Source organism: Mauremys mutica, chromosome 6, assembly GCF_020497125.1.
Source record: "Mauremys mutica isolate MM-2020 ecotype Southern chromosome 6, ASM2049712v1, whole genome shotgun sequence".
Lineage (NCBI taxonomy): Eukaryota > Metazoa > Chordata > Testudines > Geoemydidae > Mauremys > Mauremys mutica.
This window is the reverse complement of record NC_059077.1, coordinates 211,259-230,032: the sequence shown is the minus strand read 5'-3', so window position 1 is coordinate 230,032 and position 18,774 is coordinate 211,259. Positions and strand designations below refer to the sequence as shown.

Here is an 18,774-nt window from a genome sequence, read left to right as displayed (position 1 = left end):
TGGCCTGCATTCCTTGACCCTAGATGTATAACTTTGCATTTAATTATGTTAAAATTAGGATTGTCAAGCGATTAAAAAAATGAATCGCGATTAATCGTGCGACAAAAAATGAATTGCGATTAAATTTTCAAATATAAGTGATATCAATTACAACACAGAATACAAAGTGTACAGTACTCACTTTATATTTATTGTTTATTACAAATATTTGCACTGTAACAAACAAGAGAAACAGTATTTTTCAATTAACCAAAACCAAGTACTGTTGTGCAATCTCTTTATCATGAAAGCTGAACTTACAAATATAGAATTATATACAAAAACACCCTGGATTCAAAAATAAAACAATGTAAAACTTTAGAGCCTACAAGTCCAATCAGTCTCACTTCTTGTTCGGCCAATCACTCAGACACACGTTTGTTTACATTTGCTTCTTGTTTACAATGTCACCTAAAAGTGAGAAAAGGCAGTCGCATAGCACTGTTGTAGCTGGTGTCGCAAGATATTTACATGCTGGATGCATTAAAGATTCATATGTCCATTGATGCTTCAACCATCATTCCATAGGGCATGCGTCCATGCTGATGACGGGTTCTACTCGATAATGATCCAGAGCAGTGTGGACCGACGCATTTTCATTTTCATCATCTGGGTCAGATGCCACCAGCAGAAGGCTGATTTTCTTTTTTGGTGGTTTGGGTTCTGTAGTTTCTGCATCAGAGTGTTGCTCTTTTAAGACTTCTGAAAGCATGTTCCGCACTTCGTCCCTCTCAGATTTTGAAAGGCCCTTCAGATTCTTAAATCTTGGGTCGAGGACTGTAACTATCTTTAGAAATTTCACATTTGTATCTTCTTTGCATTTTGTCAAATTTGCAATGAAAGTGTTCTTAAAATGAACATGTGCTGGGTTATCATCCGTCTCTGCTATAACATGAAATATATGGCAGAATGCAGGTAAAACAGAGCAGTAGACATAAAACTCTCTCCCAAGGAGTTCAGTCACAAATTTAATTAACACATTTTTTTAATGAGTGTCATCAGCGTGGACGCATGTCCTCTGGAATGATGGCTGAAGCATGAAGAGGCATATGAATCTTTAGTGCATCTGGCACATAAATATCTTGCGATGACAGCTACAACAGTGCCACACAAACGCCTGTTATCATTTTCAGATGACATTGTAATTAAGAAGTGGGCAGCATTATCTCTCATAAATGTAAACTTTTTAGCATTTGGCTGAACAAGAAGTAGGACTGAGTGGACTTGTAGGCTCTAAAGTTTTACACTGTTTCATTTTTGAGTGCAGTTATGTAACAAAAACAAACTACATTTGAAAGTTGCACTTTCATGATAAAGAGATTGCTCTATAGTACTTGTATGAGATGAATTGAAAAATACTATTTCTTTTGTTTATCATAATTACAGTGCAAATATTTGTAAAAAAAATATAAAGTGAGCACGGTATATTTTGTATTCTGTGCTGTAACTGAAATAGATATATTTGAAAATGTAGAAAATCATCCAAAAATATTTAATACATTTAAATTAGTATTCTATTGTTGAACAGTGTGATTAATCACGATTAATTTTTCGATCACGGTTCATTTTTTCGAGTTAATCGCGAGTTAACTGCGATTAATTGACAGCCTTAATTAGAACACTTTTATTCTAAATGGGCCCATCTTACCAATCAGTCCAAATCTACATGGCTGTCCTGTCCTCATCAACATTTACCATTCCATCAATCTTTGGGATAAAAATCAGATAAAAACATTCAGTTGCTGCCACCTTGAATTGGAACTAGTGACCTAGAAGTAAAAGGCCTTGTATCCCAGCTCCATAGATCAGCCAATCCCCCTGACGGGTCTGAATGGGAATCGGTGCTCTAGAGTGGAAAGGCCATGTGTTGTATTCCCAGCTCCCCAAGAAACCAGTCCATGCTATCTCCAGGGACCCCAACCCCCACTCTCATACACACTCTCCCTAAGGATATGCCAGCCTCTGCTTGCACAGCCCAGCCTCCTTGGTATGCTGCATGCCCCTAGGGTTCTCACCTCCTGCTGATCATCCCATGCAGCCAGCCAGGAAAGGCCCCATCATCCTGCATAACCTTCCAGGCCTGTGTCTCTCTGAACCAGCGGAGAGTTGCTCCCCTCTTGATTTGCCTCATTTCTTCCTCTTCTCCTGTCTGCCCCTCTGTCCCCAGCACAGGGCAGGGCCTGGAGCGCAAAAAATTATCAAAGGGAGTTGACTGAAAACAGGAAAGAGAGAGAAAAAAGGAAGGTGGGTGTGAGACTGGTAGATTCCTAGGCCGGAAGAGACTACTGTGATCATCTAGTCTGAGCTCCTGTATGTGGCCTGTGTTATACCTCTCCCAAACTAATTCATAGAGCATTACTTCTGGCCGCCACTTCCCACAGCTCCCATCGGCCGGGAACAGTGAACCGCAGCTGCTGGGAGTTACGGGGGCCATGCCTGCGGACGGTCAACGTAAACAAAATGACTCGCAGCCCACCAGCAGATTACCCTGATGGGCCATGTGCCGAAGGTTGCTGACCCCTGGTCTACCTTCAACTTCCAGCCATTGGATCAGTCTGCTAGACTGAAGAGCCCATTATTAAATATTTGTTTCCCGTGTAGATTACCCTGATGGGCCATGTGCCGAAGGTTGCTGACCCCTGGTCTACCTTCAACTTCCAGCCATTGGATCAGTCTGCTAGACTGAAGAGCCCATTATTAAATATTTGTTTCCCGTGTAGACACTTCTAGGCTAATCAAGTCAACCCTTCACCTTCTCTGTGTTAAGCTAAGTAGATTGACCTCCTTGAGTCTATCGCTATAAAGCGAGTTTTCTATTCTCATGGCTCTTCTCTGAACCTTCTCTAACTTATCAATCTCCTTCTTGAATGGTGAGCACCCTGAAGTGGACACAGGATCCCAGCAGCAGTCACACAAGTGCCAAATAGAAAGATATATAAACCTCTCTACTCCTACTAGAGATTCCCCTGTTTATGCATCCAAGCATTGCATCAGCCCATTTAGCCACAGCATTGCACTGGGGCTTGTGTTCAACTGATTATCCACCATAAACCCCAAATCTTTTTCAGTCACCACGTGCCATTCTGTAAGTATGACCTACATTCTTTGTTCCTAGATGTACACATTTACACTTAGTTGTATTAAAACGCATATTGTTTGCTTGCATCCAGCTTACTAAGTGATCCAGAACACTTTGAATCAGTGACCTGTCCTCATTATTTACCACTCTTCCAATTTTTGGGTCATCTCCAAACTTTATCAGTGATGATTTTATGTCGTCTTCCAGGTCAACGATAAACATGTTAAATAGCGGAGGGCCAAGGACAGATCCCTGTGGGACTCCAATGGAAACACACCCACTTGATGATGATTCCCTGTTTACCATTACATTTTGAGTTAGCCAATTTTTAACCTATTTAATGTGTGCCATGTTCATTTTATACTCTCCTAGTTTTTTAAATCAAAATGTTGTGAAATACCAAGTCAAACGCACTGCAGAAATTTACATGTATTACAGCAACACTAGTACCTTTATCAAATAAATTTATAATCTCATCTAAGAAGATACCAGGTTAGTTTGACAGGATCTATTTTCCATAAACCCATGTTGATTTGCATTACCCTCCTTTAATTCTTTATTAATCGAGTCCTGGTGCACTGCATCCGAGGGTGCTAAAGGAGTTGGCGGATATAATTGCAGAACCATTGGCCATTATCTCTGAAAACTCATGGCGATTGGGGGAGGTCCCGGATGACTGGAAAAAGGCTAATGTAGTGCCCATCTTTAAAAAAAGGGAAGGAGGAAGATCTGGGGAAGTACAGGCCAGTCAGCCAGACCTCAGTCCCTGGAAAAATCATGGAGCAGGTCCTCAAGGAATCAATTTTGAAGCACTTAGAGGATAGGAAAGTGATCAGGAACAGTCAGCATGGATCCATCAAGGGCAAGTCATGCCTGACTAACCTAATTGCCTTCTATGATGAGATAGCTGGCTCTGTGGATGAGTGGAAAGCAGTGGACATGTTATTCCTTGACTTTAGCAAAGCTTTTGATACGCCAGCAAGTTAAAGAAGTATGGGCTGGATGAATGGACGGTAAGGTGGATAGAAAACTGGCTAGATGGTCGGGCTCAATGGTTAGTGATCAATAGCTCCATGTCTAGTTGGCAGCTGGTATCAAGCGCAGTTCCCCAAGAGTCGGTTCTGGGGCTGGTTTTGTTCAATATCTTCATTAATGATCTGGAGGATGGCGTGGACTGCACCCTCAGCAAGTTTGCAGGCGACACTAAACTGGGAGGAGTGGTAGATACGCTGGAGGGTAGAGATAGGATACAGAGGGACCTAGACAAATTAGAGGATTGGGCCAAAAGAAATCTGAGGAGGTTCAACAAGGACAAGTGCAGAGTCCTGCACTTAGGACGGAAGAATCCCATGCACTGCTATAGACTAGGGACTGAATGGCTAGGCAGCAGTTCTGCAGAAAAGGACCTAGGGGTTACAGTGGACGAGAAGCTGGATATGAGTCAACAGTTTGCCCTTGTTGCCAAGAAGGCTAACAGCATTTTGGGCTGTATAAGTAGGGGCATTGCCACCAGATCGAGGGATATGATCATTCCCCTCTATTCAACATTGGTGAGGCCTCATCTGGAGTTCTGTGTCCAGTTTTGGGCCCCACACTATCAACCAGAAGGATGTGGAAAAATTGGAAAGAGTCCAGCGGAGGGCAACAAAAATGATTAGGGGGCTGGAGCACATGACTTATGAGGAGAAGCTGAGGGAACTGGGGGTATTTAGTCTGCAGAAGAGAAGAATGGTGGGGGGGGTTGATAGCTGCTTTCAACTACCTGAAAGGGGGTTCCAAAGAGGATGGATCTAGACTGTTCTCAGTGGTACCAGATGACAGAACAAGGAGTAATGGTCTCAAGTTGCAGTGGGGGAGGTTTAGGTTGGATATTAGGAAAAACTTTTTCACTAGGAGGGTGGTGAAGCCCTGGAATGGGTTACTTAGGGAGGTGGAAGAATCTCCTTCTGTCATAAACATACAACTAAGGGTAGCATAAAATCTCTCCTTTACCTGTAAGGGATTAAGAAGCTCAAATAACCTGGTTGGCACCTGATCAAAAGGACCTATAAGGGAAGAAGTTACTTTCAAATCTGTGGGGGGAGGTTTTGTTTTGTGCTCTCTTTTCTTGTTCTCTCTGGGACAGAGAGGGACCAGGGCAGGAAAAAACATCTCCTAAAACCCTACCTTAAATAAGCATCCTAGATTACAAAAATTGTAATAGCAAGGAAATGCATTAGCTTATCTTTTGTTTTAGCTTGTGAATCTTCCCTATGCTAAGAGGGAGCTTTATTCCTGTTTTTGTAACTGAAGTTTTGCCTAGAGAGGAATCCTTTGTGTTTTACATCTTATTACCCTGTAAAATTACCTTCCATCCTGATTTTACAGAGGTGCTTCTTTTACTTTTTTTTTTTATAATAAAGTTCTGCTTTTAAGAACTTGATTGGTTTTTAGTGTCCTAAAAACCCAAGGGTCTGGTCTGTGCTAACCTTGTTTACATATTTGGGAGGGACTGGGGGGGATATTTTGGGAAAACAGAAACTCCAAGTGGTCCTTTTCCTGAATCTTTGTCTAACTCACTTGGCGGTGGCAGTGATACCGTCCAAGGACAAGGAAGAATTTGTGCCTTGGGGAAGTTTTAACCTCAGCTGGTAGAAATAAGCTAAAGGGGTGTTTCATGCGGGTCCCTACATCTGTACCCTAAGTTCAGAGTGGGGAGGGAACCCTGACACCTTCCTTAGAGGTTTTTAAGGTCAGGCTTGACAAAGCCCTGGCTGGGATGATTTAGTTGGGTTTGGTCCTGCTCTGAGCAGGGGGTTGGACTAGATGACCTCCTGAAGTCCCTTCCAACTCTGATAGTCTATGATTCTGTCTCAGCTGTTTCATTATCTTGTCCAAGATCGATGTCAGACTGACGGGCCTATGATTACTTGTGTCATCCCATTTACCCTTTTTACAAACTGGCACAACACTAGCTTCCTTCCAGTCTCCTGGAACTTCCCCAGTGCTCCAAGACTTATTGAAAATCAACGGTGGAGGCAGGAGCAAGAGGTGGGGGACACTGACAGTAAGCTCTTTTGAAAATATCACAGACAACCTCACTCAAGTCTGCGCCCTAAGGGAGACCAGACAGGAACCTCATCCACCTTCCACTTTCAGTTCTCCCAAGACCAGGCCCTGCCCAAGGTTTTATCAGGATTGATTTATTTAAACTCACAATATTGGGCATGAACTCCCCTTTATTCCTGGTTACATGGATGAGGAGCATGGGTCTCCCTGGATCACATGTATGGGATGTACAGATGGGAGGGCTCCCACAAGATCACATGTTGGGACGTCCCTGGGTATCTGACCCTAGGCAAAGCCAACATTATTACCTCTGTGAGTTTGCTGCGAGGGCGTGGTACTGGTGTCTGTGTCAGAGAATCAGCTCCAGGCTGAGAATGTGGGAGGGGCTGAGGACGTCTCCTCCGTGGCACAGGGACTGGCGAGGCAACTATTCATGCAGTGAGAGGAGGGAACAAATGGCATTAGGAACCCCCAGGGAATGATTCGTTCCACCCAGGAATGGAGCATGTGGGTACAATATCATCACACCCAAGGGTACCATGGGGAAGGTTCTGCCTCTCCAGCAGGCAGCATGGCAGCTGCAAGACAAGGGACTCCCAGGAACATCAATCCATGGAGCTTGGAACTTCCCCATCCCACCTGAGCCTTGCTATGGAGCATAGAAAGGAGCGAGAAGGGGTGGGGTCCCGGCTCTGCTGCCACCTCCTGCTCCATGCTCTAAGGAAAAAAATCCAGCTCTGAGTGGGAGATGGCATGAAGCCATCCCTTGCTGCATGAGCAGAAAAGGCTGGGTCAGGCCAGGGTGCCTTTTACATCACAGCCCAAGGCATGAGGGATTTCACAGCTCAGTTCCCAGCCTCTATGGGAAACCGCCTCCATTTCCAAGTGGAGATGGGGTCTGTCCTGAGGCAAATGCTGGAGGAGAGTTTCACAGAGGCAGGTGTATCATCTCCTCTAACTACCCATTGCTCAGGTGTGGCCTGGAAGAGAGTGTGGCCTGAGGGCTCAGCTACAACTAGGGAATAAGGCAGTCAGACCCAGTAGGGTCTGTGGTGGCTGGAAACAGCCACTAAGTGAGCGTCCAGGGATTTGGGGCATGGAGGTATTGATGGAAGGAGGATGTGTCAGTGACTTACTCTGGGCCTGGGACTCCAGTTCCAGTTGCCTGTTTCTCTCTCTCTCTGCTTCCTCCTGTAGGTGCTTCTCCCGGGCTCTGAGCTCAACCACCAGCTCCTGGTAACTCTTCCTACAGCAGAATCTCTTGTAAGCTGCTCACAGAGAAGCTATAGTTAGAGCAGAGACTCCACTGGAACAGCAAGGAACAAGGGCCAGGCAAGAGCAGCATCCTATAGTACCTGTGTGTCCAATACAGTCATACCAGAGAGACTGTGCAGAGAGAAAGTTCTACCATGTCTCTCACCAGCGCACCTACTGCTCATGATCTCATTGTTCTGCCAGGGACAGAAGCCAGGCTAGTAGGGCAGTGGTCACCTGGATCATATGCCACTGTCCTTCCCTGAGAGGATAATGACATTTTCTGGTCTCCCCTTCTGCTGGCGCTTCTCTCCAGCTTCCCATGGCTTCTTACAATTCATCCCATCACTATAAGCAGCTCATTAACCACTCCCCCGGATATTCACTTTACAGCGAGACCAGCAAGCTTGCACCTGCTCTGCTCTCCCACATATGCCCCTTCCTGTTCACACTTAGACTGCTTTCCTGCTTGTTGAAGACTCTGAGAAGGAGTTGAGCGTTTGTTGTTCACACCACAAACACAAAGGGTTTGAGGTGCCTTAGAGATGGAGCCTTATCAGGTTTTTCTGTCTCCAATGCCCTGGAATGCTATCAAGGGATATTCTGGGATGAGAGAGGGGTTGGGGAAGGACTTCTGTCTGTGCTCCCTCCCTGATATGTACTCTGGGTTGGAGGAGACCCTCCTGCCACAATACTCACTCTTCTGGATGATTATTGCTGCATTTTCCAAGCAGTCCACGCTCTTTGCCAGCAGCTCCTGGTGCCAGTACTTAAAAAAGAGGCGGGACTTCCTGTGGGGATGGGAGAGAATGCCAAGGCAATAGTAAGACATAGGACTCATTTCAGACCCCATCCCACCACTAGAACAGGCCCCTCGTACATAAAAGCTGACAGTTATTGCAGAGAGCTAGTTCCCACACACGTGCACAATACAGCTCAGACCCATCATGCTCAGTCCAGACCCATGTGCAGCGGCCCACACCTACCCACATCTCCAGTCTTTCAGCTCTGTACTCCGCAAAATCTCCAAGCAGCTAAGAAAGAAGGAGAAAAAAAATAGTAAAAAGTCCCCTTCTACTTTGTGTAGCCAGAGACAGGCAACCCTTTGTACTGCAATGCGCCCTTTGTGAAAACTGGTTCCCAAATGGTAGCTCTCTCAGAATCACAGCTGGTACAGGGGTTATGGTGGGGCTTGTTAGCAAATGCGTACCCAGCCCTTGCCTCAGGAGGGTGATTCCCCCAGTGAATAGGCTCCTGGCCCTTCCTCCTGGGAGAGATTCCCACAGATAAAGAGCTCATTGTCAGAAGTTTTTTCCTTGCTGAATTTCCTAGTTCTGAGAAGTGCTCAAATCCCAGTGGATAAGTGCAGAACATGAATCCGGGTAGAGCACAACAACTACACATTATATGATCAAAGGGCTAGTCTACACTAAAATCACTAGGGCCGATGCACTGCACTGTTGTAGTGTGCTAGGGCAGACACTCTATGACATTGATTGATATAACTTACATCATTCAGGGGGGTGGGTTTCCACACCCTTGAGCAACTTAACTTATACTGAAGTAAGCATTAGTGTGTACAAGCCCTCAGTTTCATCTAACTACACCTAGTTACATTCCTTGAGCACCCTTAAAGAAATTTCTCTCCCTCTGTGGCATTTACACTCTTCACACATTTGTATCTGAATGGATTACTTCAGATATGGCATAGAGAGGAACTCTTCCCTTCCCGCTCTGCAAATGCTGCCATTAAAGTCACATAGATACTCCTTGCTGCCATTTTGCAGGGCAAACCTATGTCCAAGGGGTAAGAGCTGGTTCCATACCGGTTCAGACCATGGTCCAGCTTGCCCAGTATCTGGCCCATACCAAAGCTTCATGGGGAGTGTACAGAACAAGTCATTTATGGAGTGATCCACCCCTGCATTCCACTTCCAGCTTCTAGTAGTCAGAGGTCGCTCTGAGCATGGGGCTGCATCCCTGATCATCTTGTCTAATATAGCATTTCATGGACCTAACCCCCCATGAACTTATCCAGTTCTTTTTTTAATCCAGTTATACTTTTGGTCATCACAACATTCCATGACAATGAGTTCCACAGACTAACTGTGCACTGTGTGAAAAAGTACTTCCCTCTTTTTTGTATTAAACCTGCCCCCTATTAATTTCATTGGTGACCCCTGATTTTTGTATTGTGTTAAAGGGTAAATAACCTTTCTCTAATCATTTATTCCACTCATTCATGACTTTATAGACCTCTATTGTATCCCCCCTTAGTCGTCTCTTTTCTACGCTGAAAGATCTAATCTTTTAGTCTCTCCTTGTATGGAAGCTGCTCCATACCCTTGATCATCTTTGTTGCCCTTCTCTAAACCTTTTCAAGATGGGGCAACCAGAACTGGACACAGTAAGACAGGAGTGGGCACATCATGAACATAAGAACGGCCGTACCGGGTCAGACCAAAGGTCCATCTAGCCCAGTATCTGTCTACCGACAGTGGCCAATGCCAGGTGCCCCTGAGGGAGTGAATCTAACAGGCAATGATCAAGTGATCTCTCTCCTGCCATCCATCTCCATCCTCTGACGAACAGAGGCTAGGGACACCATTCTTACCCATCCTGGCTAATAGCCATTTATGGACTTAGCCACCATGAATTTATCCAGTCCCCTTTTAAACATTGTTATAGTCCTAGCCTTCACAACCTCCTCAGGTAAGGAGTTCCACAAGTTGACTGTGCGCTGCGTGAAGAAGAACTTCCTTTTATTTGTTTTAAACCTGCTGCCTATTAATTTCATTTGGTGACCCCTAGTTCTTGTATTATGGGAATAAGTAAATAACTTTTCCTTATCCACTTTCTCAACATCACTCATGATTTTATATACCTCTATCATGTCCCCCCTTAGTCTTCTCTTTTCCAAACTGAAGAGTCCTAGCCTCTTTAATTTTCCTCAGATGGGACCCTCTCCAAACCCCTAATCATTTTACTTGCCCTTTTCTGAACCTTTTCTAGTGCTAGAATATCTTTTTTGAGGTGAGGAGACCACATCTGTACACAGTATTCGAGATGTGGGCGTACCATGGATTTATATAAGGGCAATAATATATTCTCAGTCTTATTCTCTATCCCCTTTTTAATGATTCCTAACATCCTGTTTGCTTTTTTGACCGCCTCTGCACACTGCGTGGACATCTTCAGAGAACTATCCACGATAACTCCAAGATCTTTTTCCTGACTCATTGTAGCTAAATTAGCCCCCATCATGTTGTATGTATAGTTGGGGTTATTTTTTCCAATGTGCATTACTTTACATTTATCCACATTAAATTTCATTTGCCATTTTGTTGCCCAATCACTTAGTTTTGTGAGATCTTTTTGAAGTTCTTCACAATCTGCTTTGGTCTTAACTATCTTGAGTAGTTTAGTATCGTCTGCAAACTTTGCCACCTCACTGTTTACCCCTTTCTCCAGATCATTTATGAATAAATTGAATAGGATTGGTCCTAGGACTGACCCTTGGGGAACACCACTAGTTACCCCTCTCCATTCTGAGAATTTACCATTAATTCCTACCCTTTGTTCCCTGTCCTTTAACCAGTTCTCAATCCATGAAAGGACCTTTCCTTTTATCCCATGACAGCTTAATTTACGTAAGAGCCTTTGGTGAGGGACCTTGTCAAAGGCTTTCTGGAAATCTAAGTACACTATGTCCACCGGATCCCCCTTGTCCACATGTTTGTTGACCCCTTCAAAGAACTCTAATAGATTAGTAAGACACGATTTCCCTTTACAGAAACCATGTTGACTATTGCTCAACAGTTTATGTTTTCCTATGTGTCTGACAATTTTATTCTTTACTATTGTTTCAACTAATTTGCCCGGTACCAACGTTAGACTTACCGGTCTGTAATTGCCGGGATCACCCCTAGAGCCCTTTTTAAATATTGGCGTTACATTAGCTAACTTCCAGTCATTGGGTACCGAAGCCGATTTAAAGGACAGGTTACAAACCTTAGTTAATAGTTCCACAACTTCACATTTGAGTTCTTTCAGAACTCTTGGGTGAATGCCATCTGGTCCCGGTGACTTGTTAATGTTGAGTTTATCAATTAATTCCAAAACCTCCTCTAGTGATACTTCAATCTGTGACAGTTCCTCAGATTTGTCACCTAAAAAAGCCAGCTCAGGTTTGGGAATCTCCCTAACATCCTCAGCCGTGAAGACTGAAGCAAAGAATCCATTTAGTTTCTCCGCAATGACTTTATCGTCTTTAAGCGCTCCTTTTGTATTTTCATCGTCAAGGGGCCCCACTGGTTGTTTAGCAGGCTTCCTGCTTCTGATGTACTTAAAAAACATTTTATTACCACCTTTGGAGTTTTTGGCTAGCCGTTCTTCAAACTCCTCTTTGGCTTTTCTTATTACACTCTTGCACTTAAGTTGGCAGTGTTTGTGCTCCTTTCTATTTGCCTCACTAGGATTTGACTTCCACTTTTTAAAGGAAGTCTTTTTATCTCTCACTGCTTCTTTTACATGGTTGTTAAGCCACGGTGGCTCTTTTTTAGTTCTTTTACTGTTTTTCTTAATTTGGGGTATACATTGAAGTTGGGCCTCTATTATGGTGTCTTTAAAAAGGGCCCACGCAACTTGCAGGGATTTCACTTTAGTCACTGTACCTTTTAACTTTTGTCTAACTAACCCCCTCATTTTTGTATAGTTCCCCCTTTTGAAATTAAAGGCCACAGTGTTGGGCAGTTGAGATGTTCTTCCCACCACAGGGATGTTGAATGCTATTGTATTATGGTCACTATTTCCAAGCGGTCCTGCTATAGTTACCTCTTGGACCAGCTCCTGCGCTCCACTCAGGATTAAATCTAGAGTCGCCTCTCCCTTTGTGGGTTCCCATACCAGCTGCTCCATGAAGCAGTCATTTAAAGTATCGAGAAATTTTATCTCTGCATTTCGTCCTGAAGTGAAATGTTCCCAGTCAATATGGGGATAATTGAAATCCCCCACTATTATTGGGTTCTTAATTTTGATAGCCTCTCTAATTTCCCTTAGCATTTCCTCATCACTATTACTGTCCTGGTCAGGTGGTCGATAATAGATCCCTACTGTTACATTTTTATTAGAGCATGAAATTTCTATCCATAGAGACTCAATGGAAAAGACAGTTACTCACCGTAGTAACTGTTGTTCTTCGAGATGTGTTGCTCCTATCCATTCCAGTTAGGTGTGCGCGCCGCGCGTGCACGGCTCTTCGGAAGATTTTTACCCTAGCAACTCCGGTTGGCCGGCTGGGCGCCCCCTGGATTGGCGCCGCTATAGCGCAGGATATATACCCCAGCCGGCCCGTCCGCTCCTCAGTTCCTTCTTGCCGGCTACTCCGACAGTGGGGAAGGAGGGCGGGTCTGGAATGGATAGGAGCAACACATCTCAAAGAACAACAGTTACTACGGTGAGTAACCGTCTTTTCTTCTTCGAGTGATTGCTCCTATGCATTCCAGTTAGGTGATTCCCAAGCCTTACGTAGGCGGTGGGGTCGGAGTTAGATGTTGCAGAACGCAACCGCTAAGCCAGAGGCTGCAACAGCTCTGGACTCCTGGACCAATGAGGCAAAGGTGTGGACCGAGGACCAGATAGGTGTACAACACATCCCCCGAAAGGGAATGCGAGCCAGGAAGGCAGCTGAGAAGCGTGAGCCCTGGCGGAATGTGCAGCAAGGTGGCTCTATGGCACATGGGCCGAAACAGAAGAGGTGCAGATGCACAACATCATTGAAGATGAAATCCTCTAGGAGGAGACAGGTATGCCCTTCGTCCAGTATGCCGGTACGATGAAGGTTGTGGGGGCGTTACGAGAGGGCTCTGTCCACTAGATATAGAATGCGGACGCCCTGCAGATGTTGAAGGAGGGCAACCGTTGCTCTCCTTGCACAGAGAGTGGCTTCGGAAATAAGACCGGAAGGAAGATATCCTGGTGGATATAAAAGGCCGACACCTCCTTGGGGAGGCAGGTCGGACGTGGTAATAACTGCCCTTGTCCTTGAGGAACACAGTATCCCTTGGGCCTATTGTGAGAGTCTGAAGCTCGGAGACTCGTGTGGCCGCAGGAAAGACTACAGGAAACTGCCTTGCAGGACAGTTATATCAATGAGCATGTTGACATTGGCTCGAATAGGGCAGTCATAAAACTGGGTAGAACCAGATTGAAGAGCCAGGTTTATGGCGGGGCCCCACTTGCGGGGGGGGTGCATAAACGCTCCAAGCCCTGAGGAACCAGATGGAACGGAGCGGGATCTCGGCGGGAGAAACCTTGCACGTTTCGGAGCAGCATGAGAAACGCTTCCACTCGGCCAGATACTTTAATCGAATGGACGAATTTTCTACCACCCCGGAGAATCCCGTAGAACCGAGGCCGAACAACGTAACTCGGATCGGTTTAGCCACGCAGGAGTCCTGCTGTGAGGTGCAGGGATTACAAGACCGGGTGGTGAAGGTTGTCGTGATTCCGCGTCATGGGGTCTGTGCCAAGAGGGTTGCTACCGAGAGGTGTAGCAACATGGTGTGCCAGTGCTGCCCAGGTTACACTGGAGCGAACCCGATCAGGGGCGCTCTGTCCCTGCGGAGTTTGAGCAGGACCTTGTGAACCAGCGGGGATAGTGGACAGCGTACGGCAGATGGCTGATCCATGGCCTCAGGAAAATCCTCCAAGACCGAGCCTGGGGAGAGGCCTTGGAACGAGGAGAATTTCTCTCCCTCTTTCCGTTCTCCCGAAAGCGAGGAGGGCTATGCGGGGGAAGACCCACTTCTGGAAAACGGAATAGATAAAGACGGGAGGAAACCACCACTTGTGAGACAGGAAGGATCTGCTGAGACAATCCGCCAGCTGAATCGCCTGGTACACAAAGCAGACTGCTCTCAGCTCTCGGACATTGATGTGTAAGGCCAGCTCTTGCGCTGACCGAAGGCCGTGAGTGCGAAACTACACCAGGTGCGCACCCAGCCGAGAGATGGGCTGTCTGTCACGAGGGACTCCGAGGGGTGAGTGAAACAGCATCCCCGGATACACCGGGGAGGATGCCGACTCCCGGTCGAGGGAGCCTAGGCTGCTCGGTGGAAACGAGACGACCACGAGTATGCCATCTCTGCCTGGGTGGCACCCCCAGGTGAGCCACGATTGAAGTGAACAGAGGCAAAGCCTGGTATGTTTAGTTGCAAACGTGTAGACAGCCATGTGACTCAGGAAACCGAGGCAAGAGCGAGCCCAAGTTGGCGGGAAGGTCCGTAGACCTTGTACAATTGTTACCCTCGCCTGAAACCAAGGCTGAGGAAAGCAGGCTCTGGCGAGTCTGGAGTCCAGGACGGCCCCAATGAATTCCCTTCCCTATATGGGAATCAGAGTGGATTTTACTACTGATCATCAGGCCTAGACACAGGAAAAGGTTCGTGTCGATGCCCACATGACTGGTACTTTGGGCCCGGGGGTTCTTCGAATGAGCCACTCGTCTAGACACGGAGAACGTGTATCAGACGGTGGCGAAGAAAGGCGGCGATTACAGCCATGCACCTTGAATACCCCTGGGCTGTATAGAGGCCAACCGGGAGGGCCGTATACTGGGAATAACGATGGTAGGCCCCAAACCGAGGGTACCTTCTGTGTGGAAGAGAAATGGCAACGTGAAAAACACGCGCCCTTCATATCGAGGGCGGCGTACCAGTCTCCAGGATCCCAGGATGGGATGACGGTCGCCCTGGGTACCATGCGGAACTCATCTGCATCGTGACTTGTTGAGTTCCTGCAGGCCTAGGATAGGTCTGAGACCTCCCTTCGCTTAGGGGAATAGGTTTCGCCCTTAGGTACCTCCTGTATAGCTCCGATGAGGAGGAGCGTCCGCACCTCTTGCCAGAGGAATCGCTCGTGAGAGGGGTCCTTAGGAGGGGCGAGGATGGGTAGGCTTTTGCCCCATTGGTGGTCAGAAGGACCCTAATTCTGGCTCCTTTGGGGTGCGGATTGATGGCCACGACCGTGTAAGCCACGCCCGCTGGCCATGTCCTGACCTTGTCAAGGCGCAGGGTAAGAGCGGAGGTTGGGGACGGAAGCGTCGGCGCTGAATTAACGGCATGTGTATGCCGAGAGAGAGAGAGAGAGAGAGAGAGAGAAGTGACCCTGCTGCCCTTTAGGTTCTGCAGCCTAGGGCCAGTGTTGTCAGAGAACAGGCCTGTGCCACTGAAGGGCAAGATCTGTATAGTGTGCCGCAGCTGCGAGGGAAGGCTCGATAACTGGAGTCCTGAAACGTGCCGCGTGGCAACACCCGAGGCCAGAGTCATGGCAGCGGAGTCAGCTGCGTCCAACGAGGCCTGGAGGGAAGCTCTCTCCAGCTCCGTCCTTTGCTGCAGGAGGGCATCGAACTCTTGACGGGCGTTCCGAAGAACCGACTCTGTAAATTTGCCCACCGCCACCCACAGTAGCGGATAAGCAGGGCTTGCTGGTTCGCTACACGAAGTTGCAGGGCCCCCTCCGGGTACATCTTATGGCCCAGTAAGACCACACGCCCAGCCTCTTTGGATTTAGGGGCTGGTCGCATTTCGATTAGAGGAGGGCCGGAGGGGTATGTTCCTGCCCCCGCCTCATCTGGGGAGGAGGAAGAAGAAAGGCCCGGGACAAGCGGGTCCTGTGTGGGCTCGAGCTCCTGGACGACCTCCTGATCCGGTGGGATCTGGGAGCCCGGTGCCGTACCGGGGGTTGCTCTGTACCGGTCGGACGGGGACGACTAATTGTCACCTCTGGCACCCAGAGCTCGGAGGGAACGGAGCGAGATGGGATCACCGGTACGCCTCTGGCGTGGTAGTACACCCACGGCGTCCAGAATGACCACTGATAGGTCTCCTCGAAGACTCTGGAGGGCACATCGGAAAACAGAGTGCTACGCATATGAAGTGTCCGCACGGGACGACACTGATGCGTGGCTGGATGGCCCTGGAGGAGCTGAAAGCTCTTGGTAGAGTCTCCGTCTGTAACTGACGTCGCTCGATGCGGCACCGGGGATCGGTACCGGTAGACAGACCGGTACCGAGAACGGGACCTGCCACCGAAGCTGTGCCGGGCGGTCGACCGAGGGCGGTGCCTGATCGGAGCTGAGTGTCCCGGACCGGCGAACGGGATGCTGACCGGTGCCGCGAGCACTACTGGTACCAACAGGGAGAACGGCGCCGAGACCTAGATCGGTGACGGGACCGAGAACATCTGCGGAACCGCGACCCTGAATGGTGCCGCTGTGCGGTGCCGAGGTAGTCTGGTCTGATCAAGGCAGGCTTGCCCATCGACTATGTAACCCCCACCGGCAGTGCCGGGGGTTGAGGCAGCGTAGATGCTGTTGTTGCAATCAGCCCCCTCGCCGTGGACACTGTCTCCGGCGTGGAGGGAATAGTGAGCTCGACCATAGCTGGCACCCCGGATGCAGCTTCATAGTGAGCTCGACCACGGTCCATACCAGGGAATGTTCCAGCACCGGACTCGACGGCTTTTGCCTGGCCGGAGTTAATGGTGCGGGCATTGTCGGTGCCGCGGTAGACATCGGTGCCGGGCGGTCCCACTGAACATAGCGCTCGGCTGCGGAGCAGGCGGCTCGGACGCAGCTTCCTAGCGAGCTCGACCACGGTCCGTACCGGGGAGCTTACCAGCACCGGACTCGACGGCTCTTGCCTGGCCGGAGCTAACGGTGTGGATACTGTCGGTGCCGTGGCAGACATCGGTGCCGGGCGATCCGACTGAACATCGCGCTCGACTGCGGAGCAGGCGGCTCGGACGCAGCTTCCGGGCGAGCTCAACCACGGTGCGTACCAGGGAGCTTTCCGGCACCTGACTCGACGGCTCTTGCCTGGCCGGAGTTAACGGTGCGGATATTGTCGGTGCCGCGGCCTACATCGGTTCCGGGCGATCCGACGGAGCATAGCGCTCGGCTGCGGAGCAGGCGGCTCGGACGCAGCTTCCGGGCGAGCTCGACCACGGTCCGTACCGGGGAGCTTTCCAGCACCGGACTCGACGGCTCTTGCCTGGCCGGAGTAACTCTTCATCCTCCAGGAGAGAGGTCCATGCCGAGGGTACGTCGGAGTCAGCGACGGTGGTGCCAGGAGGCCTTGGCGGCACCGGCGGTCCGGTGCCGAGGGAGCGCGCCGTGAAAACTAACTAGCGCTCGGCGCCGAGAGCGGAGGAGCAAGAGCTGCCTCCCTCAGGAGTTGTTTAAAACGAAAGCCCCGCTCCCCTTTGTTCACGGATTAAGGGCCTCACAAATGCGGCACTTATCTGTGAGGTAAGATCCCTCGAGGCACTTAGAAGAAGATCTCTTGTCAGCAGCGGCTTGTGGCCGGCCGAGCATTAGAAAACCCTGTGGACCGGGCATCGGACCCGGCCCCGGGTGAGGGGAAGGGGATAAACCCCAACCCCTGTAAAATAAATACACTATACTATTCTACAAACAAACAGAGTTAATTACAACTATAAACAGAACGAGAGAAAACTACGAGTAGCAAGGGAAGTGGAGGTCAGCTGAGCTGTGCTCCACTGTTCCAACGGCCGTCACGGGCGGAAAGAAGGAACTGAGGAGCGGACGGGCCGGCTGGGGTATATATCCTGCGCTATAGCGGCGCCACTCCAGGGGGCGCCCAGCCGGCCCGCCGGAGTTGCTAGGGTAAAAATCTTCCGAAGAGCCGTGCACGCACGGCGCGCACACCTAACTGGAATGCATAGGAGCAATCACTCGAAGAAGAACCTGTGGATTCGCTTAAGATTTTTACTTCATTTGAATCTACACTTTCTTTAACATATAGTGCCACTCCTCCCCCTGCACGGCCTGCTCTGTCCTTCCGATATATTTTGTACCCCGGAATGATTGTGTCCCATTGATTGCTCTCAGTCCACCAGGTTTCTGTGATGCCTATTATATCTATATCCTCCTTTATCACAAGGCACTCTAGTTCACCCATCTTATTATTTAGACTTCTGGCATTTGTGTACAAGCACTTTAAAAACTTGTCCCTGTTTATTAGCCTGCCTTTTTCTGAGGTGCCAGATTCTTTTTGATGTGACTGTTTATCATCTGATCCGGCCCTTACATTATATTTCTCAGTCCTCTGCTCCTGACTATAACCTGGAGATTCTCTATCATCAGACTCTCCCCTAAGAGAAGTCTGTGTCCGATCCACACGCTCCTCTGCAGCAGTCGGCTTTCCCCCATCTCCTAGTTTAAAAACTGCTCTACAACCTTTTTAATGTTTAGTGCCAGCAGTCTGGTTCCAGGTACGGCCTTTCTTATGTTCTTATGTTCTTATACAGATAATGCTAAATTAACAGATTTC

The 18,774-nt window shown here is 48.3% G+C and overlaps 1 protein-coding gene across 1 annotated transcript in view; it reads right to left on the bottom strand.

Annotated features, from left to right (window-relative positions):
- LOC123373220 (myosin-IIIb-like) overlaps window positions 1-18,774 on the bottom strand; it is a 142,690-nt gene that overhangs the window by 29,014 nt on the left and 94,902 nt on the right. The window contains exons 21-25 of the mRNA XM_045022086.1: window positions 8,407-8,454; window positions 8,120-8,211; window positions 7,303-7,434; window positions 6,475-6,593; window positions 2,055-2,251 (exon numbers count right to left, since the gene is read on the bottom strand). Coding sequence (XP_044878021.1) covers window positions 2,055-2,251; window positions 6,475-6,593; window positions 7,303-7,434; window positions 8,120-8,211; window positions 8,407-8,454 — 588 coding nt within the window. The remainder of the gene's footprint in view (window positions 1-2,054; window positions 2,252-6,474; window positions 6,594-7,302; window positions 7,435-8,119; window positions 8,212-8,406; window positions 8,455-18,774) is intronic.